This window comes from Alexandromys fortis, unplaced genomic scaffold (assembly GCF_014885135.2).
Source record: "Alexandromys fortis isolate MF-2015 unplaced genomic scaffold, M_Fortis_MF-2015_v1.1 scaffold_13, whole genome shotgun sequence".
Classification (NCBI taxonomy): domain Eukaryota; kingdom Metazoa; phylum Chordata; class Mammalia; order Rodentia; family Cricetidae; genus Alexandromys; species Alexandromys fortis.
In genome coordinates, this window is record NW_026067908.1 from 5240476 (window position 1) to 5267803 (window position 27328).

The 27328-nt window shown below is 47.4% G+C and overlaps 1 protein-coding gene across 4 annotated transcripts; it reads left to right on the plus strand.

Annotated features, from left to right (window-relative positions):
- Positions 1-7283: 7283 nt before the first annotated feature.
- On the plus strand, positions 7284-19109 carry Dio1 (iodothyronine deiodinase 1). 4 transcript variants are annotated; one of them, XM_050136227.1, is made up of 4 exons: positions 7290-7701; positions 12672-12815; positions 15191-15419; positions 18120-19109. In XM_050136227.1, the coding sequence occupies exons 1-4, from the start codon at positions 7365-7367 to the stop codon at positions 18292-18294; spliced, it is 885 nt and encodes a 294-aa protein (XP_049992184.1). In that variant the 5' UTR covers positions 7290-7364; the 3' UTR covers positions 18295-19109. The 4 variants fall into 4 exon arrangements, with proteins under 4 accessions (XP_049992186.1, XP_049992187.1, XP_049992184.1 ...); XM_050136228.1 differs by having other exon boundaries at positions 7292-7701; positions 15191-15390; XM_050136229.1 differs by lacking the exon at positions 12672-12815 and having other exon boundaries at positions 7284-7701.
- The last annotated feature ends 8219 nt before the right edge of the window (positions 19110-27328 follow it).

Consider the following 27328-nt stretch of genomic DNA (forward strand, 5'->3'; position numbering starts at 1 on the left):
CCTGTGGCCGGTCTCCTGCCTGGACCTGGTTACTGCTCCGGACTTCGGGGACCGCCTCCTCCTCATAGAGGAAGCTACCTTCTCCTCCTGTTGCTCTATGAATGCCCTGGGCTTCCTTCTGCCCTAGCAAGGCTCGCCTGAATTGTTACTGTTTGCTCATCTTTGCCAGCCCGTGAACACTTTGAGAACAGAGACTTGGAATGATTGATTCTATTTTCTGGGAGGCCAGTACCAGGCAAGGGAGGCAGCACACAGTTAACTGTTCACGGCTCTAGCGGACAGAAAGGGTCTATATATAGTTCTCACTGTCTGGAGCAGTGTAAACGGCAGACGCTTGATTCACAACCCACACAAAGAGACCAGTGTCTTTGGCCTCACCACACAGGGTTCTTCCCATTTGACTTCTAACATACTCTGCTTGTTAATTATTGTTGATAATGGGTTTTTTTTGGGGGGGGGGTTTCAAGACAGGGTTTCTCTGTGGCTTTGGAGCCTGTCCTGGAACTAGCTCTGTAGACCAGGCTGGTCTCGAACTCACAGAGATCCGCCTGCCTCTGCCTCCAGAGTGCTGGGATTAAAGGCGTGCGCCACCACCGCCTGGCCTCAGCCTGCCTTCTTATGTGTAGCACCCAATATCACTTCCCGGAGGGGGGGAAGGGTGGCAAAACCCATAGTGCGCTGGACCCACCCACATCAATCATTAATCAAGAAAATACCCCCACAGACTTGCCTACAGGTCATCTGATGGAGGGAACCCCTCACGTAAGGTTTCCTCTGGCGAAATGACGATAGCTTGTATAATGACAAAATACCAGCCAGCACAGTGCTATGCACACTAGACAGTAGGCAGGAAACTGAGGTCAGTACCTCCTTCAATTCTCCGTGTTCCATGACCCTATCTGTGGTGGCTTCAGCAAGAGTCTTCTCGTGTATCTCTGGTGGGTAACCATGAGCAGTGTCCTAGGTGGGGACCTCGCCCCCACAGTTTGAAGGACAATATCCCTCACCTGGCTCTGGGCCAGAACTGAGCATCAGGCATCCTCCATGTCTTTTATCTTATTCTTTTAAGACAGGGTTTGCCCCTGAACTAGGAGGAACTCATTGTTTTGGCTAGGATAGCTAGAAAAGCCTTAGCCTATCTCCACACAGCCCCCAAACAGACATGTAACCATATACAGCTTTTTTTTTTTTTACAGCGTTTCTCTGTGTAACAGCCCTGGCTGTCCTGGAACTCGCTTCTTAGATTCATAGATCAGGCTGGCCTTGAACTCATAGAGATCTGCCTGCCTCTGCCTCCTGAGTGCTGGAATTAAAAGTGTGTGACACCATGCTTACCCCGAAGACTGTCTTTTCTTAATGTCATTGGAAGCCTTGAGAAAGAAGGGTCAGCCAGCCAGCTGTCCTTCAAGGGGCACTGTGGACACTGCAGAGCCTCTGCGGAAGCTGTGAAGGAGACTTACTCTGCATTTTTTGGTTTTTTTTTCTTTTTTTGATTTTTCAAGACAGGGTTTCTCTGTAGCTTTGGGGCCTGTTCTGGAACTAGCTCTTGTAGACCAGGCTGGCCTCGAACTCACAGAGATCCGCCTGCCTCTGCCTCCCGAGAGCTGGGATTAAAGGCATATGCCACCACCACCCGGCTCTGCATTTTTTAAAGAAAAGCTGCCTGAAAAATCAGTTTATTGCCAGGATGGCCAAGCGTCTAAGGGTACTGAATGCACAGTCTCTTAGATGCTTCCATCAGAGTCCCTGTGTGGACAAGAGAAGGGAAAACCTGAGCGCTGGATGTGGACGACCGGATGAGAAAGCCAGACACATCTGTCTAAGCCCTACTCCCAGTTCTCCTGGGTCTCCCAGAGAGGCAGAAGCAATTCATCCCATTGCCCAAGGAAGAAAGCTCCTCTTTTGATCCATACTGCACATTGTAACAGAGTTCCAGACAGTTTGTTACTGCCACAAATACCCAAGAAAAGCAATTTAAAAGGGAGAAGGTTTCTGTGAGCTCGTGGTTCCACAGGTTTCAGCCTAAGGTGATCTGGATTCATTCCTTTGAGTCTAAGATAAAGAAAAATATCATAATGGCAGGAGCATGTGGCAGTGGCTGCGCATCCCATGGCATCCAGGAAGCACAGAGGGACAGACAGGAAGAAGCAGGATGCTCTTGAGAGACATGCTTCCTCCTACCTCTGAAGCCTCCCCCACCTCTCAATAGTGCCACGTGATTATGATCCATCTGTGCACGAATCTGCTGATGAAGCCAGAGCCCTCATGATCTAGTCACCCCCCATAAAGCCCATGAGCTGGCAACCAGCCTTTGACCTGCTAGCCTCCGCAGGGATTTCCAATTCAAAGCACGAGAAATAGTAATTTGTTCATCACTGTTTCAGACCAAAGGGTCAAGTTAATCGGAAAGAGCTTTCAGGGGGGACATTAGACCTTGGATCTGCTCGGAACCCAGGCCCAGAGGCAGTCAGCCTTGCAGAATTGTGTCATCACTTGTTGAGGATACGGCTAAAGCACAGTTGAAGAAACCGAAGGGATGGCAACACTGTCCTCGTCACAAAACACATGGCATTAAACGAATGGCTTCTTAATTATAGAGGGCTTTGTTGGAAATATGTAGTGTTCAGAGCTCTGGAAGCCACAGGGTGTATTGGGATATTCGATCACACTGTGAAACCCAAGACTGGGCTAATAAAATCAACCTTGGGTTGGGAGGTGGGGCCAGCAACTAGCTGACAGGATTAGCCATAGAGAGTGTGGAGGAGCCAGGAAGATGGATGGAGAGATGCCCAGGTAGGAGCAGGGAGGGACTTAGAGCTTTGAGGGTGTTGTTTGTTTGTTTGGTTGGTTGGTTTTTTTGGTTTGGGATAGCTGGAGAGATGCTCTCTGGCTGGGTCTCTAGTCAGAAAGGAAGGTCAGCTGATTGCTTCTCAGCCTCTCAGAGCTAGCAGGTTTTCACCCAAATGTCTACTGACACCTGAGTCTTAATGGTAAATAGAATGATAGAGACTTAGTTAAATTTCAGGTGCAGCTGCTAAGCTAACAGAAAAACAACATCTGGCACCCAACATTGGGCATGACCTCACAAATGAAGAAGCCATGCCAGCTGGTACCACCCACATCAGCTGCCACTCTCTTGAGACTCTGCTCCAGCTGCCAAAGCCACTCGTGGGGACTCCTCACTGGAGCTCCAGAGGGCAGGCTCATTCTCGGGAATTGCAGAAGGGACCCTGAGATCACCACTGAGAAGTGGGCAGATTTGGTGAGACACCTAGGTGATGTGAGATATCCTTATGTATATATGTTGCTTTTATTGGTTGTTGAATAAAGTTGTTTTGCCCAATGACTTAGCAGAGTAAAGCCAGGCGGGAAGTCTGAACAGAGATAGAGAGAGTAAGCAGAGTCAGAGAGACACCCATGTAGCTGCTGAAGGAGAAGGATGCCGAAACATTACCGGTACGTAGACCACAGCCTCATGGTGATGCATAGATTAATAGAAATGGGTTCATTTAAGATGCAAGAGCTAGTTAGGAATATGTCAGAGTCATTGGCCAAACAGTGTTGTAGTTAATACAGTTTCTGTGTGATTATTCGGGTCTGGGAGGCCAGGAAATGCACGAGCAGTCTCTGTCCACACCTGGAAAGTTCTTGAGGAGAGAGTTAAGTGCTATCCAAGTACAACCAGCAGGCGAAAGGCGCCCCCAAATGTAGATGGAGATTTTTCTCCGTCTCACCAGTCCCTCTGAACTGGTTTCTCTCTGTCCACCAGGTCCCTGCAGCCACTTATGAAATAACCACTTTGAGACTTATCAGTTACAATTGTTTGGCCAATGACCTAGACTTCTTACTAGCTAGCTCTCACGTATAAATTAATCCATTTCTATTAATCTATGTATCACCATGTGGTTGTGGCTTACCAGTGATGCCCTGGCATCTGCCCAACTCTGCCTTCTCTCTCTCTCTCCCTATCTTTGCTTTGATTTCCTGCCTAGCGATATTCTGCCTGGCCATTGGCTGAAACAGCTATATTCATCAACCAATAAGAGAAACTCATGGTCACAGCATACAGAAGGACATCCTACATCACCCAAGTTAAATGGAATCCTATAGAAATAGTAAATTTAAGGAGCTTTATGGAAGCAGTATGCACTCACCGTGCGTGAAGCAGATGTTAAATTCATGAGCAACTCAGAATAGAATTATCCACCAAGGCTGGAAGGATTTAGTTATGAAAATATTGGAAGCTGGTCCTCAGATATAACGGTGAACATGGTGGAAAGAGGAAGCTAAGGCCACAGAACAATGAAATAGGGCTTGAGCCATTAATATTTCCTAAGATCAGCTTCTAAGTGAAGGTCAATATGCTGAGTGGCAAAGACAGTGTGAATTTGATGATTACACATTGGTCCTAGGTAGTTTAGCAGCCTTAAATGCTTGGGACAAGGTTGAAGAATCAGGAAAGGGATTTGAATCATTTACTAAAATTATACAAGACCCCAAAGAAGCCTTCTCTGATTTTTTAAATAAAGATTGACTTCAGCTATAAATAGAATAGTATCAGAAAGGGTTTTTTTTTTTGGTTTTTTGTTTTTGTTTTTTTTTTGGCTCAGGGTTCAGGGTCACAGTCCATCATGACAAGGAAGTCGTGGCAGCAGGGACTTGAGGCAGTGGGTCACACTGCAACGCTAGTCAGGAAGGAGAAAAGGGAGCATGCTGTTGCAGCCAGGGAATGGCGCCACCCACAGTGGGCAGGTTTTCCTGCCTCATTTAATGCAAGCAGATAACCTCCAACATGAATACCTAGAGCCCACTCTCCGCAGGTGAATCTAGGTTCTCTCTTGACAATAAGACCAGTAAACAGCTGACAAATGAAATTAAAAGCACAAAATCATTCATATTAACATCCAAAAAGTAAAGCAACTCAGTATAAATCTAAAGACATATGAACAAGATCTACAGAACTCCGACAAAAGAAATCAAAGAACAGCTGAGAAATCAGTGTGTCTTCTATGTTCACAGACAGGAAGACCCAACAGCCAAGATTTCCATTCTTCTCAAGTTAATCTACAGATTCAATTCAACCCACAGCTACAGTTTATGTGAAGCAGGAAAAGATCTTAGAATAGTTGTAATAATAATTAAGGAGAACAAAATCAGAGGACAAACATTATTCTACTTTAAGATTTATTATAAAGATACAGTAATTTCTAGGTATAGTGCACACCCCATATAATACTAGCACTTGGGAAGCAAGGGTAGGGAGGCCAGCCTGGGCTACATAGGGAGACCAGCCTAGGCTATGTAGGGAGACTGTGTCTCAAAAGAACAAATGAAAAACAATCAAGATAATGAGAAGAGAAGCCTAGACGGGGAAAGGCATTTGCAAAAGACACATCTAAGAAGGAATCTTATGCAAAATATTCAAAGAACTCTGAAGACTTAGCAAGAAAATGGACACCTGACTTCAAAATGGGCAGAAGACAGGGCGGTGGGTATAGCTCAGTGGTGGAACTCGCCTAGGATACAGAAAACCCTCAGCATAAAAAAAAAAAAAATCAACAAAAAAAACCCACCTCAGCATGCATGTGGTGCACAGAACCACAAATAAAAATCAAAAGCTGTGGTCAGTACCTCATCCAAGAGTAAAGATGCTCCACTTAGAGGTGCCAAGGTGTACATTTGGGCAAAGGTGTTTGCTGCCAAGCCCAATGACCTGAGTCCAGTCCCTGGGACCCACATGGTAAAAGGAGAGAACTGACTACCAAAGTTGTCCTCTAACCTCTATCCATGTGCCAAGGGAAGCATGGCCCCTGCCACACACACACATGCACACACACACACACAACGCACACATATATAAATGTAATTTGATTTTTAAGTGATACACCAATATTGTGATTGATAGATTGACTATATTAAATGTATTTTCAACTGTGACTTGCCACATATTTATCAGGATATAATTTATCTATCTGTTATCAAAAGGTGTTTCATATCATATGTATCAGAGACTTGCAAATTGTTATGAGAGAGATGCTGGTATACACATACCAGAATAGCAAACATCCAAAATACTGACATCATCAAACTCTGGCAAAGGTATGAAGCAACAGACGTGGACTCTTGCTCACTGCTGGGGGAATGTAAAGTCCCCCTGACAAGTTGCAAGAGAGTGGACACTTAACAAAACCAAGCACAATCAACTATATAATCTGTCAGTTGCACCCACTGGTGGTCCAAATGAGTCAACAAACTGTCTCCATCCTTATGTGTTGTTTGTATCTGCTTTGTCTATGATCCTAGGAGCAACCAAGATGTTCCCCAGTTGACAAATGGGTCGAGTTTGGTATAGCCAGACAATGGGAAATTATTTACAACTTTCAGAAGAAATTGGCTAAAAAGGCAGGAAACTTAAATGAATACAACTAAGGAAAAGAAGGGAAAGAAAAGGCTACAAACTATGATCCTGACTCCATGAAATTGGGGGTATGGGAAGGGTCCAGACCACACCCTCTCCAGAGGGCTCTGTCTCTGAAACAGTCAACTGTACATTATAAGTGTGATTGAGAAAACGAATTTTCATTACTGAAAGAACCTAATTTTATTTTATTTTGTAGCTCTGGGCATACATCCCAGAACTATATATATGTATATGATGCCTGGCTATCATGCTATCATTGGGTCCTAATCCCAGCCACTCTTTATGTGATACACACATGGTCAAAGATTGCTAACATTGAAAGCTACTCATTTGTAGGAGATTTTTTTTTCTTTCTCTTTCCTCCTTTCCTCCTTCTTCTTTTTTTCTTCTTCTTCAAGACAGGTCTCACTATACAACCCTGGCTGACCTGGAACTCACTCTGTAGACCAAGCTGCTTTCAAACTCACAGAGATCCGCCTGTGTCTGCCTCCCGGGTGCTGGGATTAAAGGTGTGCATCACTACAGCGGCAAGAGATCTTTTAACAGGATCTCTTTTTTGCTCTTTTAAAAAAAAAGACTATTATTTTTATTGTACACTATTAATTGTACAAACTAGTGGGATTCATTATGGCTCAACAAAGTCCCTTTCAGTATGATCTTTTCAAGTGTTTGTTAAAAAAAAAAATCAACCATCGGGACACAAAGAATCTCTCCAAAGGTAACAGAACCTGAGAGGATAATAACTAAGCGAGACCTCTGCACATTTGGCAATTTTCCAGCCAATTGACAGCAAGGCAAACGCCTGCTGTCCTGTCTGCCACAGTCCTCTTGTCAGGGTTGGCTGCTGTGCCCTGCACCTTTGTCCAGCTCCGCCCAGCGCTGTCTGGCTGGGGCCCCTCTTGTCTGTCCATCCACCTCGGAGTCAGCTCTACCCCTTGCTGAGATGGGGCTGCCCTGGCTATGGCTGTGGCTGAAGCGGCTAGGAATATTCCTGCAGGTGGCCGTGGAGGTGGCTGTGGGCAAGGTGCTGATGACACTGTTCCCAGAGAGAGCCAGGCGGAACATCCTGGCCATGGGTGAAAAGACAGGCATGGCCAGGAATCCCCGATTCTCTCCCGACAACTGGGTCCCGACCTTCTTCAGCATCCAGTACTTCTGGTTCGTCTTGAAGGTCCGGTGGCAGAGACTGGAGGACAGGGCTGAGCTTGGGGGGCTAGCCCCTAACTGCACGGTGATCCGCCTCTCAGGACAGAAGTGCAACATCTGGGATTTCATTCAAGGTCAGCAGGCTGAGGGCTTGGAGCAGGGGGGCCAGTGGGTGGAGAGGTAAATTGGAAAACACCAAATTTTCTATCACTACTCAGGCTGCTCCTGTGGGGCTTCCTGTCCTCAGGGCCAGCTCACGGAATCCACGGGATCAGTTAACTGTCCACTCTGACTTAAAAAGACTTCAGCTTTCCAGGCACGGCAGCAAACACCTGCTGTCCAGCACTAGGGAAGCAGAGGCAGGAGGATTGGAGTTCAGAGCCAACCTGGGATGTGTAATGAGAGCTACATTAAAAACCACTGGTTGGGGACATGCTCAGTGGTGGGGCAACTTCCCTAGCATACCCAAGACCCCGGGTCTGATCTTCAGTACAGAAATAAGAACGCGTCAGGCATGGTGACAGGTGCCTGTAATCTTAGAACTCTGGAAGTGGAGGCAAGGGGATCAGAAGTTCAAGGCCATGCTACCTTGAGAGTTGTAGGCCACCATGGTCTACATGAGATGCCCATTAAAATAAAGAAAGTGGGATGTGGTGAGCTGGAGAGATGACTCCGCAGCTGAGAATGGTTGCTGCTCTTCTAGAAAGTCCAAGTCTGGTACCCAGCACCCACGTTAGGCAGTTCTCAACTGCCTGTAACTCTAGTGTCAGGGGATCTATCCACCTCTCTGTTCTGGTCTCTGCGGACACCTGGACACATGTACACATGTGTGTATACACACACAAAAAAAATAAGCCCTTTTTAAGAAAAGATAAAGGAGTGTACACTTTGTGCCTGATCCCTGCAGCTGCATCAGAGAATAAACCATGTGAGAGGCCGAGCTAGACCTTCATTTATAAAACGGAGTTGGCTTTCAGCACCTTGACCCGGTGTGCCCTGAAGTCACTGGCCCTGGTGAAACAGACATGAATGCCGCTGGCCTCTGCCCCAGCATGCCAGAGGGAGAAAGATGGCCCTGAGCAAGGATGTCCTTACCTGACACCCTCACGATGCGGACGGTGGCCTGTGGACACCAGCAGGGCACCAGGCATGAGCACCCATCCTTCCTCTCTGTGCTGCCAGGTCAGCGGGGCACCAAGTGTAGACTTTACCCCCCCCTCCATACACCACTCATCACCATGACGACCACTCTCTGGATACGTAAACAAATGAGTCTGTCCCTTTTAGGGCCTGTTGAATTTTTGCCCACTGAAAGCAACATTCCGGAAGGCTAACATTTCGAGCTGGTCTGACCTGAAAGCACTTTTCTTATCTGAAGAGCGAGTCTCTAGGGTCATTACAGTCCAGTGATCAGCCACTCGTCAGTATGACTGGCCTCGGAGCTTCCCCTGCTAAGGCCGGGGCCTCCCTGTCATGTGGTAAGAAATCATCAGGCAATCAATGGTCAGAGAGGGAGAAGGCCCCACTCTGGGACCTCCTTGGGCCACCTAGGAAAACAGTCTGCAAGCCAAACAAGGAGGGCTTTGTGTCTGCAGAGAAACCAACGTGTCTACCTCTCACCCTGAAGGCTGAAAACTTTTTTAGTTAGCATGTGTTTACATGTACACATGCCACAGTGCACACGTGGGGTCAGGGGACAACACAAAGGAGCAGGTTCTCTCCTTCCACCATGTGGGTTCTGGGAATCTAACTGAGGGTGTCAGGCATGTCCGCAAGCACCCTTACTTCTGAGCCATCTCGCTGGCCCCGTATTAGGAAATTATAACTACTCGTGCTTCTCCTTTTCCTTGACTACTAGAACACTCAAGGTCAAATGTACAACTCTGTCATAATGAATGCCCAGTAGCTGGGGACCCAGGTCAGCGGTAGAACTCTTGTCTAGCATGTTTGAGGCCTTGGGTTCAATCTCCAGCATCGCCAAAAGCTAAGCTGAATTTCTAAAGGCACATAGCACCCGAGAGCCTCTTTGCCCTGCTTCCTCTCCTGTTCTACACTTCTCAGAAGGCCAGGATCTCTTCCCTTGGTTACTATTTGCTATTTCAACATACGTGCAAGCTGCTTCAAATCCTGTGCAGAGGAAGGGAGATGTGTAACTGGTGACACGAAGCACAAGCCAGCTGAGGAGCCCTCTGCCACCATCTAGCAGCCTGTCCTTTGGTTCTGCCTGCCTCCTGCTTGTGTATTAGCTGATGCTCCCACCTCTCCAGTGCTGCCCAGCTGCTGCCTGCCCCCATCCCCACTCTGGCTTCTCTCCACACGATAGCCAGTATGCCTTTCAAATGTGAATCCAATTGCTACGTGAAGCTAGGGGTTTCTGTAAGCAACAGACCTCACCCTGATCTCCTTTCTAAAATTTTATTACATATTCTAATTTATTTTTATATGGATGTGTGCATAAATGTACATGGATATGGGTACAAGTGTTCCACAAGTGTGCCATGATGCATGTGTGGAGGTCAGAGAACAACTTGCGGCCCGGCAAAATGGTTCAGTAGGTCAGCGTATCTGTAATCAAGTCAGACAACCTGAGTTCAATCCCCCAGGACACATAAGGTGGCAAGAAAGAACAGACTCTTGCAAGTTGTCATCTTCTGACCTCCACAGAGGCACCTACATACACACACATACATATACACACATATACTACATAAATACACACATACATACACATATACACACATATACACACACATGCACACACATACATACACACACAAATACACACCACACACACACACACAGCACGCTTGCACTAGTGCCAAGGAACAAATGAGAAGGAGCTTGGATTCCCTAGAACCCAAAGCCTCTGGAGACTTGGGTATGGGACCTCTTTTAACATCAACGCTTAGAACAGATCTTGCAGTCACCGTGGTTGGGATACCCATCGCAATCCCTGAGGTACCACCAGGCTCTGAATGAGTTCTTCCATCTCAGTCAGAAAGACCTGAATGGGGAGTGCTGCCCGCCCCCACTGCTGGGGCAGAGGGCATTCCTGCTTCTTCTGTCTTCCACATAGCAAAGCTGGGCACTGGGAACAGGGAATTCCACATGAGAGAAAGGACTAAGGACAGACGGACAAGGATTACAGCAAACACCTACCACCCTTGCCTTACAGCTCCAGGACTTCCCACCACAGCTAGAATAAAACCCAGCGCCTCCTGCTCTGGCCCATGGCAGTCTGTGCCAACTCTGTCCTCGGTGCCCCCTTGCCAGGTTCCAGACAGCGGTCTTGCAGGGCCTTAAACAAACTGGGCTCTGTCCCTCCTCCAGGACTTTGTCCATTGACTTCTTCCATTCCCGGGCTGGTTTGTTCCTCCCCTTCCCCCTCTCAGGTTGAATGGCCGCTCCCTAGAGGCCCTCCCTGCTCCACATGTCTGCACTGGGTCATTCCTCCAGGATCTCTTTCTTAACATTTATAACAGTTTCACAACACTTCACTTACTGTCTACTGGCTTGTGGCTAGTCTCCCTGCTGAACACACCTCACTGTACATGGCGTCTGATGGCCTTCCCCACAAGCTTGAAACTCTGCGTCCAGCCCGGTTTTCATCCTTGCGTCTATATTTAGTTGTTAAACCTTGTGGGACAGTGGATGAGCTCCGAGGGCTTGGACCCTCAGCCCACACAAGTACAGCCTTTTTCTGAACGCCTGAGACATGTCCTCTGGGTCTCACTCTTCTATTGCTGGGTGTGCCTTCCTGCTCCCACAGTGGCTGATGCCACCTTCTGCTCCAGAAGGGGCAAGATCACTGACCAGGAAAGGCAGGATCTGCTACGTTCCTGGCTGAGAACGTTTTAGTCTGCAGGGGATGGGAGACACATGCAGAAGCCCACTGAGCTATGGGGCTGCAAGATGACCATGGGGGCCTGTTCTCACCCTTCCAATGTCCTTGGCTTAGGAGAGGATGGCATTAAATAGCAGTGTCCCAGCTGATGAGAGAGACCACAGAAAGCATGAGGCCTCTGCTAAGCAAATTTAGCAGCATCAGCTTTGTTTCTGAAGATTTCATTTTGCAGCAGGTCCCACCCCTGTTCCCTTTGAGATGCGCTCTATGCTCTTTCTCTAACCGAGAGCTCAAGGAGTAGATACAATGATGTACATTTGCTGAGGGTCTAGCTTGTACTATGTACGGTATTAAGACCTTAGCAGCATTAGTTTACCTAATCTTCATAATGATGCTGTAAAGTGTGTATTCTTTTAAGATTTACATTTTTATTGTATGTGTATGTGTGAGTGCCTATGTATCTGTATATGTACCAGCTGTGTGCCTGGTGCCGTAGAGACCAGAAGAGGGAGTCTGATCCCTGGAACTAGAATTGCAGGCAGTTGTGAGTCACCTAATGTCCTCTAATGTGGGTGTGGAGAACAGAACCTGTGCAAGGTCAGGAAGAGCTCTAAACTACTGAGCCATCGTCCCAGCTTCCTGTAGAATGTGTATTATCATGTCCATTGTGAAGGGAAACTGAGGCACTTTTCATAGAAAGAGCACCGACTTCTAAGTCCATTTGAACTTCACTGCTGACCTGCTGTGTGTGGGTGCTGAAGCAAGTCCATGAATTTCAAATGCTTCCTGAAAATGACAGGCCTGGTGGTGCACTTAAGAGGCAGATCTCCGTGAGTTCAAGGCCAGCCTGCTCTATGCAGTGAGTTCCAGGCTAGCCATAGCTACAGAGTAAGACCTTGTCTCAAAGAGGGGGGTAACTGCTCACCTAGAATATTAGCAACCACACTGCACAGGGGATGGATATCTGCCTACTTTATAAACTGCGGTCTGAGGGGACTCTTCTGCTATTTTAATTAACATCTAGTATCTACAGTGGTCACTGAGACCCCTAACAAAATGTCTGGTTTCAGGGGACAAAAGCCATGCTTAGCCCCCAGTAGCCATGGTGTGTGTAGCCTTGGGCGCTACACTATCCCGCAGGGACAGAAGGGACTCATCCCACAGGGACAGAAGAGACAGATTTGCATGCAGGAGGGAAGATGCTACATGCAGAAAGAAAACTGTGCAGGTTGTAGCTCCCGATGGCTCCTTCTGTTGCAGGCAACCGGCCGCTGGTGTTGAATTTTGGCAGCTGCACCTGACCTTCATTTCTTTTCAAATTTGACCAATTTAAGAGACTCGTAGACGACTTTGCCTCCACAGCAGATTTCCTCATCATTTACATTGAAGAAGCTCATGCGACAGGTACAGAGACTCTGCCTCCTCTCCTCCCACCCCTCTCTCTCCCATCCTCTGAGCCCACCTTATAGTTGGCAGGGAAGGGGGAGGAGGAGGGAGGACCAGAGAAGCCCTGCCCTGGCTCTCCCACCACCTCTTCTCCGCCCCCCACAGTCTGCTTTTAATCAGGGCACACAGAGCAGAAGTCTGAAGAGGAACATATACAAGGGCGGGGGAGGAGGGTGTTCCAGGGAGGGCAACTGGTTTGAACTCAATTTACAAGGAATTGAGACCTGCTGTGTCACAAATGAACATGGCTGCCCTATAGCTATTTTTCAGGATATAGCCTAAGATCAAAGAGACCTTATTCCTGTCTGGATTGTAGCTCACCAAACTTTAGGGAGGCCCCATGCTCCTAGGGGACCTGCCATGGCGGACACCTTCACAGATCTGGATTGAGATCTAGGAGATGACTCTGCCTCTGGAGTGAGGACCAAACTCAGAGGAGCACTGCTATAGGACAGCTCTTACCCGAGGAAGCTTCTGCTCTCGTTCACATCTGGGGGACAACTAAAATATGATGGGCTAGTAAGGGCGTGGTTATGCGCATACCCTTCTCTGCAGTTTTATGCACATTTAAACTTCTTCATAATAGAATTTTTAAAGAACAGCTTAGGCAGCAGAAGCTCCAGCACAAGGCACAGTGACTCTCTTTGTGAGTAGTGGGCCCTGGGCAGTCCACCGAGATCTATGAGAGTCTCCATAGCCGAGATGAGACAGGGTGTAGACAGTCCCCAAGATGACAGAGCTGATTAGGTCCTGGGGTGGCACTTCTCAGACTTCCATAAGGTCACCTGGAGATCCTACTGGGATGCAAGAGGACAGGAGTGTGGCCAGGTGGAGCTGGGGCAACTGGTCCAGGGACCACACTTTGAGGAACGGAGTCCGGGAGGACCCAACTTTTATTTCCAGAAGAACAAGTTGCTTGCTGTAGTGGGGGTGGGATCACCCCCAGCACTGGCTTGTGGTTCTGATGCCTGCTGCAGTTTCCCTGAAGTCAGACCCAGGAAGACCCACCCTTTCTAGAGCCCAAACCTGTCCACCTGAGCCAAAGAGGAAAAGCTTCCTGTCACTGTCCTGCTGTAGTCATCCCCCCCCCCCCCGCAACTTGCTCCATTGCAGCAGACAGTTCTTCCTCCCTGCTTCCTGCTTTTTTCTGTCAGTTACACAGAACTGGACATGAACTTGAGAGAGAAAGTGTGCAGAGTCAAGGGTCCACCAACCCTAGGGGCTCAGGGTCTGTAGCCAAAGTCAGTTGGTTGGCTTTCCCATGTTTATCCAGCTAAGATGCATGGGCACAGGGCACCAGGGTGTTGTCACAGACTGGGTGTTAGACCTGGGTGTGATTCCTACTCCATCACTTGCTGGCCATATGACCTTGGTCAACCTTCAGGCTTGTTTCTCTGCCTCGGAGACCATGTTCAACCTGCACTGGCTCTGCACTCAAGCAGGTGCTGGAGCCAGCAAGAGGGAAATAAGGTACCTGCAGCTCCTCCTTCTTGTATGCACTCAAGCGGGAAGACACTAAGGAGCCTGGGATCGAGCTTGAAAGTGATAGGGACCCCTCAAAAGATCTAGGCAGGAGAGTGGCAAGGGCAGGTTTGCATACTGGAAAGAACAGCATTGTGAGAAAGAGTTAGAGGAGGAAGTTGTCTAGATTCCACAGTAGTAGGGTTCGTTGTTGTTATTGTTGTTGGTTTTCCCAGACAGGGTTTTTCTGTGTAGCCCTGACTGTCCTGGAACTTGCTCCATAGACCAGGGTGGCCTCAAACTCACAGACATTCCCCTGCCTCTGACTTCCAGTGCAGGGATAAAGGCACGTGCCACCACTGCTCAGTCATTCAGTCAGGGTAGTAGTTCTTAAACTGTCTTGTACATTAGAATAACAGAGAAGACTGAAAACACACACTTCAGAAACTGTTCCTCTATGGCCTAGGGCAGGACTGGGAATTCCGGTGACTAACAACTTCCCAGGGGGCCACACACCTGGATAACCACTGCTCTGACCTTTGCCTTTAAATGCAGTTGAGGTACCAGCAACCTTGAGGGCTACACTCTCCCTGCCCCCCTCGACAGGCTCTTCCTCTATCAGAGTCCCACATAGCTCAAACGTAGGCTAACAATCAAGAAACACTTTGCCCCACCATGTCTCACTGAAGACCCGAGGTCTGTCAGTCAGCATCCCAGGTAGCGCATGAGTTCTCTGGTAATCCCTGTGTGGCCTTGCATTTCAACTCTGACAGGAGACTTGACTGATCTGCTATGTTAAAAGTGGGTGGGACTGAGACCATGGTCACTGTGTGCCACATCCACGGGGCTGCAGTCTAACTTTCCTCTTGCAGATGGCTGGGCTTTTAAGAACAACGTGGACATCAGGCAGCACCGGAGCCTCCAGGACCGCCTGCGGGCGGCACACCTGCTGCTGGACAGGAGTCCCCAGTGTCCTGTGGTGGTGGACACAATGCAGAACCAGAGCAGTCAGCTCTACGCAGCTCTACCCGAAAGGCTCTACGTGGTACAGGAGGGCAGGATCTGCTACAAGGTGACCTGGGCTCAGAGGTCCAGGGAAGGGTAAGGGGTTGGTGTCCCAGGGGCAGAAGAGGGAGAGCCATATCTCATTGCTTCTCACCATGTGACCTGGGAAGATCCTTTCACCTCAAAGCCTTCCTGTCTTCTCTGTTGTAAAATGAGATTGGTCTCCACCCAATGCAGTGTGAAACATGCCCCAGAACATGCCAGTATCTGAGCAGAACTGCAACCTCCTGCCTCAGCATCCAGAGCCTGGCTTAGTTCTTATCTCTTCTTGTTTAGTATTTATTATTTATTTTATTGTGATTTATGTATTTTATTATTTGTTATTTGAGACAAGATCTCTCTACATTGCTCTGGCTGTCCTGGAACTCACTCTTTAGCCCAGGCTGGGCTTGAACTCACATAGATCCACCTGCCTCTGCCTCTGAATGCTGGGATTAAAGGTGTGCACACCATGCCCAGTCTTTATTTTTAATTTTTTAAATTACATTTTTTTATTTATCTTCCATGTGTGAAGGATGGCACCTGCATGCCACTGTGAGTGTGTGTGTGTGGGGGGGTCAGAGTGTAACCTGGGGGGGTCAGTTTCTTTCACCAGATGAGTCTTGACGGTCAAACTCAGGCCATCCAACTTGGCAGCAGGCCATTTACCCACTGAGCCATCCCAGGGGCCTTTGGCTTTAAGATGAGTGGGAAAATGTTTCTATTTTATCCATGGTGCTCAGAGAAGGGATAACTTGCCCAAGTCACCAGGCAAGCAGAAGAGGAAGGCTCTGGAGCTGTCACTACCGAGAAGGACCTGGTGACTAGAAGCTAGAAATGAAGTAGGTAAATGAAGTAGGAAACCGAGTCAAGCCAGCCTCAGCAACCATTTCCTAGCCACAGTTTCCCCCAAGGACTCTGCCTGGCTAGGGTAAAGAGGGTAATCATAGCTGTGACCCATCAGGCACAATTGGCCTACCCAGAAAGTATAAGCTAAAATGTGTAGTTCTGAGGGGATTTCAAACCCTGAGAACAGACTAGGAATGCCTAGTCGCATAGAGGACAAGCTGCCTCTACAGTCTGCTGGTAAAACAAAGAACAATCTACAGATGGAGCCCCAGGGTGCAAGGGTCACAGTAGAAGACCCATCTTCCCTTCTCCCTGAAACCTCATCTTCTGATGCCACTATTAAGGCAAACTGGGCACCGAGTCCCTATCCTGCTGGGCAGGTACAAGAAATACAGAATGCACTTAAAATGATCCCTGACTTACGTCAAAGGGATCCGTAGTCTAAAGGCTAAGAAAGATCCAAACAAGAGCAGTGGCAACGGAAAGATGGGTCAGCCATTAAAGAGCTTGCCACACAAGCACAGGGCCTTGAATTTGGTACCCAGATCCCATGTGAAAAGCTGAGCCCAGTGGCATGCATTTGCAATCCCCATGCTGGGGACTGGAAACAGGCAGATGGACACTGCCCTGGACTGACAATCTCACACAGACATCGTTACTGGGTTGCCAAGACTGTAGACAGGCAGATCCCTGGGACTCTGTAACCATGAGTCTAACCTAATTGGTAAGTCCCAGACCAGCAAGAGACCTTATCTCAAAAAACAAGGTTATAGCTGGAAAGATGGCTCAGCTGTTAAGAGCTTGTTCTGCTCTTCCAGGGGACCTGAGTTCAGTTCCCAGCTCCCACGGCAGGCAGTTCACAACCTCTGGTAACTCCAGCTCCAGGAGTTCTCACACCTTCCTTTGGACTCCATGAGTATTTGCTCTGGAGTGTACATCCCCCTTTCTATATAGAGGATGGAAAGAGAGAGTCAGAGAAAGAGAGAAAGGGGGAGGGAGAGGGAGAGAGAGAAGAGGCAGTGACGTTAAGCGGCTGAGAGCTCTAAGATCCAGAGCAGAGGTCAGTGAAGCTTTTCTGTTGATGAGTAAATATTTTACTTTATGAGCCAAGTTTCTGAATCCACAGCAATTTGATGCTGCTGTTAGAACACCAGAGCTGTTGAGGGCAACATGGAAATGAAAGAGCGTGGGTGTCAGGATTGATCTGGCTCTCAGATTTCAGGTTTCCAGCTTCTGGGGGAAGCACAGGCTTTTCTGAGGATCTGGTCTGCTTGGGCCTTGAGCTGCATGAGGAGGAAAATTTGTTGAGAATATCGGAAACAGGTGTGGGCAAGGTGTGAGGCACATTAGGGCAAGGCATGAGGAGGGAGGAAATTAAGCATTGAGACAGCCAGAGAAATTCATCTTCCCCCAAAGGCCAAGAAGAGTCACAGGAAGGTTTTGAACAGGACAGGCATGATTTGATCAGATCCGCACTTTAGAAAGATCACTGGTGTCTGTGGAAAGAGAACAAAGCGATTGGGGACCGAAGACAGAAAGTACCGCAGTTGCCCCAATCAGGATGGAGAGGACTGAGTGAGGGCGGAGGGTCTGGGGAGTCAGAGGCGTTTCTGCAGAATGGAAAGAACTCAGTGTGAAGGTTGGTGTTGCAAGGACTTGGGGTTTTGTCCCCTTCTCCTAAACCTCTGTCATTTTGCCTCTGGCCTCCCTCCTAATTCCCTGCCCAGTCTTCAGGTTAAATGTTGGTGACACTCTCCACAATTTCCCTGAGCAGCATGACCTACCTCAAGGCTGCATCTGCCCTGTGTTGACAACTCCGTAGATATCATTAGCCCAGATCTCTCAGCCAAGCCGCAGACATGACACTGTAGGAGGGGATCGATGACACCTGACTCGTCTCTCTTGCAGGGTAAACCTGGCCCTTGGAACTACAATCCAGAGGAAGTCCGCGCCGTCCTGGAAAATCTTTGCACTTCATCTGAACACACGCCTCAGCTCTAGGGAACCAACAGGGTTCCCCAAGCTTGGCACTCCCCCACCCCAGTCCAGGTGTCCTTTATCTTTGACCTGTGTTCCCAGCTGAACTACCAGCTCAGATTTTTCTGATCTAAACAAATAACTCCCAGGGAGGCAATGTAGGTCGCAGCAGACAACCAACACAAATCGTTACAACCAAAAAATAAAGCAACACTGAGTAGTTGGAAAAAGTCAATGCTCAGCTCCACACTTTTTCACAGTGGAGACCAGCGCAGTGCACAGCATCCTCCGGCAGCAGGACACACAAGCGCCACTGGCAGACTTCTGGTGTAGTGACTCTTCTAATGGTGTCAAGAGCTCCGACGTGGCGTCCTCGACATTCAGCCAATCCATCTGACCAAATTTGTCACTCTGAGAATCAATCATTTAAAATGCAGAACAGTTCTGTTTGTTTATGGTTTTTTTTTTTTTTGTAACAAGCAGAGGATATATTTCTACTTGTTAATGAGAAAGTGTGAACCAGAGACAATAGAAACCCTTTTCTGGCCAAAAGATTGAAATCAGTTGGTATCGTTACTGGTAGGTGTTTCCATGGCAACATATATCTGATTCGCCTCTGGTTCTCTGGTGCTGACCAGAAGCTTCATAACTTTCACCAAACCGAACTACAGGCATCAGCTAAAGCTGCCGTGCAGGCCCTGTTGAAACTCTGTCCCACTGACTCACGTGTCTCTTACTGGTCCTTCGTGTTAGATGACATTGGACTGACGGGCAACCATGGGTCCAACTGTTGTGACTGCTTCTTTTCATATTTGCTTATGATGGTCACAGTGTAAAGTACACACAGCTGTGACTTGATTTTTAAAAATGTCGGAAGAGGCAACAAGCTAACAAACAACAATTAAAATCTGTCTATTTTGAGTGGTGTCGGTGTGATCCGTACATCTTCTTTTCTGACTTGTGTTGGTCTGATCTATCTTTCGTGCTACCCCACATGGCATTTCATCAGCGGAACTTACATAGGCTGGAGGGGTTCCGTGCTAGAGGAAGAACACTCACCCGTGGCCCGTGTCAGATGTGTGTATCGTCTTGTGAGAAGTTGCTGGGGGAGAGTGTAACTGTTCATATCACAGCAAAGCGCCTTTAAAGGTGATGAGAGAATGCACGTGGGAAACACACCAGTGTACAAACAGCTTCTCCTTGACTTTGCCTCGGGGGCTACACTTTAAACAATTTAATGTTGCCCTTATTTATCCATTTGGGTGAGGCAGGATCTAGTTATAGAGTCCAGATTAACCGTGAATTCACAATCCTCAGACTCCAAGTAGGAACCGAAGGTGTGTATAACTGTGTCAAACCATTTTACACTTACATGTACTTAGTTTATTTCATTTGAGACAGTGTCTCACTTATCTCAGGTTGGCCCCCAACTCTAAGATATCCACAACTACCCTCAAACTGATCCTCTGTCCCCACCTCCCAAGTGCTGGGGATAAAGGCGTGTGCCACGATGCTTCGCTGCTTTACTTTCAAAAAATTAGGCCAGGTATGGTGCTGCACACCTTTGATCTCAGCTCCTGGGAGGCAGAGCCATAGACAGGTGGATCTCTGTGAGTTCAAGACCAGCTTGGTCTATATAAAGAGTTCCAGGCCATCCAGGGCTACATAGTGATACTGTATCTCAAAAAGGGGGTAGGGCTAGGAGACCCTGTTGGTCAGAGGTTGCAGTCTCCCATAGCTTGGCAGCTCTCTCTGAGCTCGGCAACATGGAGGACTCCCTCCCATTGGTGGAAGGTGCCCCATTCTCTACCTGACCTTATTTGGAGATCTCCCAGCCCGGATGCCTGACTTACCTGGGGTATGACCCTTGATGCAATTCATTGCAGAAGTCTTCCTCCTGCTGCCCACGGTAATTAGACACTGTGTCAGGAGCTTTACAATAGGTTCATGCTTCCACAGACGATAACTGAGACTTGTGCTAGGAGCTTCACGAGAGGAGCATGCTGTTTAATGCAGATTAGATGATGCCACTGTCCCAGTCCTTTAAATCTCCCCTCACTCTGGAATCAAGTTGAGCTAGCTCACTGAAGCAATATCCCAGAAGGCTCTTTCTGTCATGTTCAGAGACCATACAAAGTTCTCTATCATTGCTTCTGTCCCTTTGTCCTCATGGACTGGTGGCCAATGGACCACAAGGAAAAAGGGAACCCCAGGTAGTTGAGAACTCCTTATTCTTATAGAAGGCCTGAGTTTGTTCCTGGCACCCATCCAGTTGGGTCACAGCCACATGTATCTCTAGTTCTAGGGGTCTGATATTCTCCTCGATCTACAAGGGTACTCCAAGATAACACAACAAACAGTCACACAGACACACATACACATACTCAAAATAAAAATCTTAAATAATAATAATAATAATAAAGAGATGGATCAGTGGTTAAGAATCAATCTTTGCTGTTCTTGCAGAGACTATGAATTCAGTTTCTAGCACCCTATGGTAACTTACTGGCATATATAACTCCAGTTATATTGGTAGTGATGCTCTCTTCTGGCTTCCTTGGGTACCAGACACACACACATGGTACACTTGGTACACATACATGCAAGCAAACACTCATACAAGCCTCAAACTCTAGGGTCGCCATGGCTATTTGCAAAGTCCTGATCCTCCTGTCTTCCTCCCAAGTAAGGATTATAGACCTGTGCCACTCTAAAATAAATTATTTCTTAAAAAGTAATAGTGCTGGTGTGTGGTGCATGCCACTTGAAGGATGAAGCAGAAGGATAAACTGAGGCCAGCCTGGGTTACATAAGACTCTGTCTCAAACAAAGCCAATAAAGCCCTCCAAATCAGTTACTAATGACTAGTTACCGTAGGCACCTTTAGATGTATTCTCAAGTTCTTGTATCCCCTGTCTTAGTTAGGGTTTCTACTGCTGTGAAGAGACACCATGACCATGGCAACTTTTATAAAGGAAAACATTTCACTGTGCCTGGCTTACAGTTTCAGAGGTTTAACCCATTATCATCATGCTGAGAAGCATGGAAGCATGCAGGCAGACATGGTGCTGGAGGAGCTGATAGTTCTTCATCTTGATCAACAGAAGTGAACTATGTGCCACACCGGATGTAGTTTGAGCATATATGAAACCTCAAGGCCCGCCTCCAGTGACACACTTCCTCCAACAAGGCCTCACCTACTCCAACAAGGCTATACCTCCTAATAGTGCCACTCCTTATGGAAGCCATTTTCTTTCAAAGCACCACATTGCATTCCCTGGTCTCCAAATGCTTGTAGTCATATCGTAATGCAAAAATACATTCAGTCCAACCTCAAAAGTCCCCATAGTCTTTAACAGTCTCAAGCTTGTTTCAAAGTTATTCCTGAGACTCATGGCAATCTCATAACTGTATCCACCTATAAAATTAAAATCAAAAGCAGATCACAAACTTCCAGCATATGATGACACAGGATATATATTACCATTCCAAAACATAGGGAAGGGAGCATAGCAAGGAAATATGGGACCAAAAGCAAGACTAAAAACCATCCAGGAAAACTCCAAACCTGCATCTCCATGTGTCATGTTAAAACTCTCTTCAGATTTCCAACTCCTTTCAGTTTTGTTGACTGTAACATGCTTCTTTCTCTTGAGCTGGTTCCACTCCCTGTTAGAAGCTCTCCTCATCAAGTATCCAACGACTCTTGGCATCTCTAACATCTTGAGTCTCCAAGGTAGTTCAGGCTTCAACTTCTTAGCTTTGCACAATGGCCTCTCTAAGCCTCCATTCAGTTACACCCCTGACACATGCCTGGCCTTAGCAGCTTTCCTTAGTAGCGGTGGGCATCCATAATGCCTTTCTTCTATCCTTGGCTCTAAAGCCAGAACCACATGGCTGAGCTGCCAAGTTCTGCTGCTTGCTGGGGCTGGAACATGTCCCTTCATCCAACTACATCTTCACCAGTTTTCTATTTTCCACCTTCACTGCCTAAGCTTGACTGTGCTGAAACTGAATTTCTAGACCAGGCTGGTCTTGAACTCACAGATCTGCCCGCCTCTGCCTCTCAAATTCTAGGATTAAATGCATATGCTGCCACCACCCAGCTTTAAGCTTTTCTTTAATTCCTTTTTACAAGTTGAAAACCTATCTGGTCGGGTTCTTGCCCTGAAGTCACCACTCCCTTTATTTCATTTCTTAGTTTGTTTATCTCCCTGAACAGGGAATTTGGCTCCATTACACTTCTTGGTGCTTCCTTATTCCCGGCTCAGCTTGCTCAATTTCATTATAAATCTTCATAGGCATGAACACTAGTAACCACATGACAGAGTCTACACTAGGCTGTCTTGAGAGTTCATTAATTCATTAATCCAACTCTCTTCACTTTAGCCTCAGGCAGACTCTTTGGACAAGGACAAAAAGCAGTCACTTTCTTCACCAGCTGCAAGTCCACCAGAAACCACTCCCCTGTCATCAGAAACTCTTGAGGGTCTCGTGCTAAACACAGGAAAACAAGTTGTTTAGTCAGAGCAGCTGCAAGCATAGGAAAACAAGTTGTTTACCCCAGCAGGCAGGGGGGGTCACAGGAAATTCAGGGTCTGGGGGTCCACAGTCCTCAACATATACACACATGTATTATATATTCATATATGTGTATATATATGTATGTGTATACATATATGTATGTGTGTGTATATATATATATGTGTATATGTAAAGCTAACTGAGTAGGAAAGAGTGGAAGGGGTAGTGGAGACAGGGTGCCAGTAAGCAACATTGGTCCATGGTCTCTGATTCCAGGTTCCTGTCTGGAGCTCCTGCTATGACTATCCTCAGTGATGGACTGCAACCTGGAGTGTAAGAGGGAAAACCTCTTTCTTCTCCATGTTGCATTTGGTCAGGGAGTTTATTACAACAGGAAAGCAAACCACAGTGGCATTTCAGGAGGCTAGAACCGCACCAAAGAGAGAAGCAGGGACAGGTGACTGCAATGCTTGAGCTTGATTCTATCTGATTGATGTAGTGCGGTGGTGGCTGTGGTGGTGGTGGTGGTGGTGGTGTGTGTGCGTGTGCGTGTGCGCACGCACGCGTGCGTGTGCTCACGCACGTGTGCTTATGTATGTGAACTTGCTAGATCTAGATTCCAAGAATAAACCCATTTTGCTTGCCTACCATCATGAGTTCAGTACTAATGACCCATTTAGTAAGATTTAGCTCTCAGAACCACTGACCTAAAGGACAAAATTCATTACTGGTTACCACTCTGGTTAGTTAGCAGCATGAACCTGGGAGAGTGGGCCTAAAACTGAGGCGGAGTAAAGTCTCATACAAAAGCCAACTTGATTCAGAGCATCAGACAAGGTATACTCTGAAGGCTAAGAAGAGTCGTTTGAGAAAGGGGTTCAAGCACAGGGACATGCCACATGTGGCAAAAACATGTGTTTCCATAGAAACGTGAAGAGCAAGAGCTGAAGTCAACCCAGTCCTGTCCTCTACACCTGGGAGGAGCATGAAACACATTCCAAGAACGAGTCCGCGTTTTTGAAGACGCCGAGGTCACAAGACTCTTGTTTTCTTGGCCTTTTCTCATACAGCTGCATTCCCGAATTGTATTTTGACACATTACTAAGTATATGCTTCCTTCCTTCCAGTACTTTTTCTGGTTTGTTAAATGGGATCAAGTCTAGACCTCTGAATGCTGGACAAGTGCTCTCCCATTGAGCTACACTCACGGTATGGGTCTGTCTTTGAAGGAGGGCTCCTGCATCATCATCTGCTTGTCTGTGAGGGTGGTGCCCTTTGAGTGCTTGGCTTTATGTAAGGATTCTGAGCCTACACTGATGTTTGACAGGAACTGATGTTTGATGAAGCAGTGTCTTCAAGGCAAGAGGCTGCGGAAACCAAAGCTCTGCAACATCAGAGCTGTTCATCTTCCCAAGTTAGGTCCAACCCATTACAGGGAACAGGGTATTTTATTTCGGATAAATACAGCCATTAACTTTAAAAGGTTTATTAAAATAGTACATCCAACCCAGGAACGGTAGCACACTCTTGTAACCCCAGCACTAAAGGGTCCAAGACAGGAAGATTTTGTCAAGACCAGCCTAGGCTGGATAGTGAGTTTTAGGATAACCTGGGCTAATGACACATGACCACATTCCTTCTCCTCTACGTACATGTGATTTTAGCAAATATCATTAGCTATTTTAGAAAAGATTCCAAGATTAGGATCCCCCAGGAGATTAGTTCACTGGATCTACCAGTAGTTTGCCAAGGAGGCCACACGGACCGTATGCCCTGAAATTGCACAGACTCACAAAGCCCAGATGTCATCTTTAAGCAGAAACTGTCATGGCTAGGCTGAGGAATCTCACGCTCCAATCTCTGCCTGAGATTTGTGGACATTGCTAGATGATCTTCTGGCTGCAGTCATAGAGGAGGCATCTTGGAGCAGCTTAACTTACTTCTCTCTTGGCACTCGCATCACTTATTCTGCCTGGAAAGCCATACATCCTTTTATATTGAAGTCCAGCAACTCTACCAAGGCCTATCCCAGTGGAATGCATGTGTCAGAGGAAGTGGCAGGTGCCCAGAGTTCTTGCTACTCTGCCAGGGGATCACGAGTCTGAGGATTCTGTGTGTAATCTCTCTTGCAACACACGTTCTTCATTTTCCCAGGACTTGGCCTGTTTTACAGTTCCCAGTCATCCGCCCCCCAGCACAGTGGTTCTCACATGTGGGCACGTACTAAAACTACCAGGAGGCTTGATAAAGTGCAGATGCTTGAGCCTCATTTCCAGGATGTGAGGTTCAGTAGACTTGGGGGTGGACTGAGGGACCTGCCTCTCCAAGTTTCCAGAGACGATGCTGACGCTGCTGCTCCAGGAGCAACAATGCAGACGCGCTGCCTCCGTGGATGCTGCCGGTTCTCTGCCCAGGCGTCAACTCGTGTGTCAGCTTCTGTGAGTGCTGGCTGCTTGGGGCTCCCTGCTCCTGAGACTGCCCTAACAGATACGAGTCATCTTACCCAGAAATGCCCAAGAGATTATCCTCCACCTGAGTGTTGGGATGGTGCACGCAAAGACTGGTCTGAATGGAAGCCACTTTGGTCAATCCCAGCATTCCAGGCCCCTGGGTTCCCTCAGCTCAGTGTGGTCTAGCCTGGTTCTGGAGAAAATGAAGTTTGTGCACAAAGAGGCTCATCGGCTGAAGAAGTGCCACTTTGAGGGCCAGAAGCTTCAAAAGAAGTACCCAGAGCAGCCCTGGTGGTAGTAGAAAAAGCTTCCAAAACTTGGATAGGAGACTGAACAAAATATAGCTATGCCTTCTCCTCTTACAGTTGGTCAACTCTTTTGATCCTGAAGCAAATGCGCCTGCGTCCTGCCTTGTTTCCCTTTGTGAACAACATCATTCCACCTGCCAGGCAATGGGGCAGGTAAACTAGGAGTTCCACGGAAGACATCTTTCCATATGCTGCCTACAGTTACCAAGGGTCTGCAGTCTTCAAAGCTGCTGTCTGAAGAAAGGAGAAGCCCTTTCTTTGATTCAACCCTCACCTCCCCCTTTGGGAGCAAACACATCTTCTTTCTTCAGGACCCACCCTTCAAGCTTGAGGTTCTCTCTCTGGGCCCTTAGCAGGGGTAATGGGAAACCCAGGCCTCCTGCACTTGTTTTTGTTTGCCCTCCATTCCTGCTCTGCTTCTTCATTGTCAACCCTCGTGACATCCAAGGATTGTTTTGTTTCTATTCCCTTGCTAACCGCCCAAGGAACTCAGAACCCTAACAGTTCCTTCTGTTTCACTACCTTCCTTTAGGGAATGAACTTAGGCAGGGGACACACAAAAAGGCAACCACTAAGATGAACTGGAAATAAAAACAGTATACACTGTTAGCTAACTATATTAAAAACTCGGGCCTGGGATTGGAGCTTAATTGGTAGTATCTCTCAGCATGAAGGAAACCCTGTATCTGATACCTAACATCCCATAAACGAGGCATGGTAGCTTCACCCTATAAGGCCAACATTCTGGATGATGGAGGAAGGTCATTGGTTAAAAAATAAACTGCTTGGCCCTGATAGGTAGAAAATTAGGTAGGCATTGTAAACAGAACAGAATGCTGGGAGAAAGAAGCTGAGTCAGGAGTCGCCATGTTTCTCCCACTCCAGACAGACGCAGGTTAAGATCTTTCCTGGTGAGCCGGTGGTGGCGCATGCCTTTAATCCCAGCACTAGGGAGGCAGAGGCAGGCGGATCTCTGTGAGTTCGAGGCCAGCCTGGGCTACAAGAGCTAGTTCCAGGACAGGAACCAAAAGCTACGGAGAAACCCTGTCTCGAAAAATCAAAAAAAAAAAAAAAAAAGATCTTTCCTGGTAAGCCAGCTCGTGGGCTACACAGATTATTAGAAATGGTTAGATCAATATGTAAGAGCTAGCCAATAAGAGGCTGGAACTAATGGACCAAGCAGTGTTTAAAAGAATACAGTTTCCGTGTAATTATTTCGGGGCATAAGCTAGCCAGGCGGCCAGGAGCCGGGGCAGCAGTAACACAGCCCGCAGCTCCCACAACATCTGGAGGTAAGGCAACTTTTCAGTTTAGGAACTTGGCGAAACGTAAACCCTCAGCATTTCTGCTACTGAACATGAAAGCAATTGCTCTAGGTCATATTTTCAAAAACCTCTTGGCTCCATGTTACAGGAAAATACTTGAAAGCTGCACAGGTTCTTTCCCTCACCAGACGTCTCCATTCACACTGCCCCAGGTGGGATGTATGAGCCAGTACTCACCTTCCCATCTTTGAGAACAACATGGCTGCTCACGTGTCTTTCTGACTTCCTTTGCTCACTCTCAAACCTTACTTTTCAGCACCAAGTTGGTGTCGCAGATTATTGCAAGCAATTCATCAGAAATCCTAAGAGCCTTAAAACCCTGGGCTGAGGAGGTAGCTCTGTGAAAGAACACTTGCCTAACAGCTTGAGGCTGGGTCCTGACTTCTCCCTGCAAACAAAATAGCCCACCGTACACCTAACATAAGCACAAGATGTCTTCTGAGGTATTCCTCCCTTGGAGCCCTATACTCAGGGGTTCTCATCACATTCTTTCAAAAATATATGTTCAGGCTGCTAAAATACAATAAAGGTTT

Excerpts from the sequence above, each read along its gene's own strand:
- Dio1 (XM_050136229.1), top strand. The coding sequence starts at position 7,365 with ATGGGGCTGCCCTGGCTATGGCTGTGGCTGAAGCGGCTAGGAATATTC. Across the intron at positions 7,702-15,190 it reads CATCTGGGATTTCATTCAAG|ATGGCTGGGCTTTTAAGAAC; the intron begins GTCAGCAGGCTG and ends TTCCTCTTGCAG. Across the intron at positions 15,420-18,119 it reads GCTCAGAGGTCCAGGGAAGG|GGTAAACCTGGCCCTTGGAA; the intron begins GTAAGGGGTTGG and ends TCTCTCTTGCAG.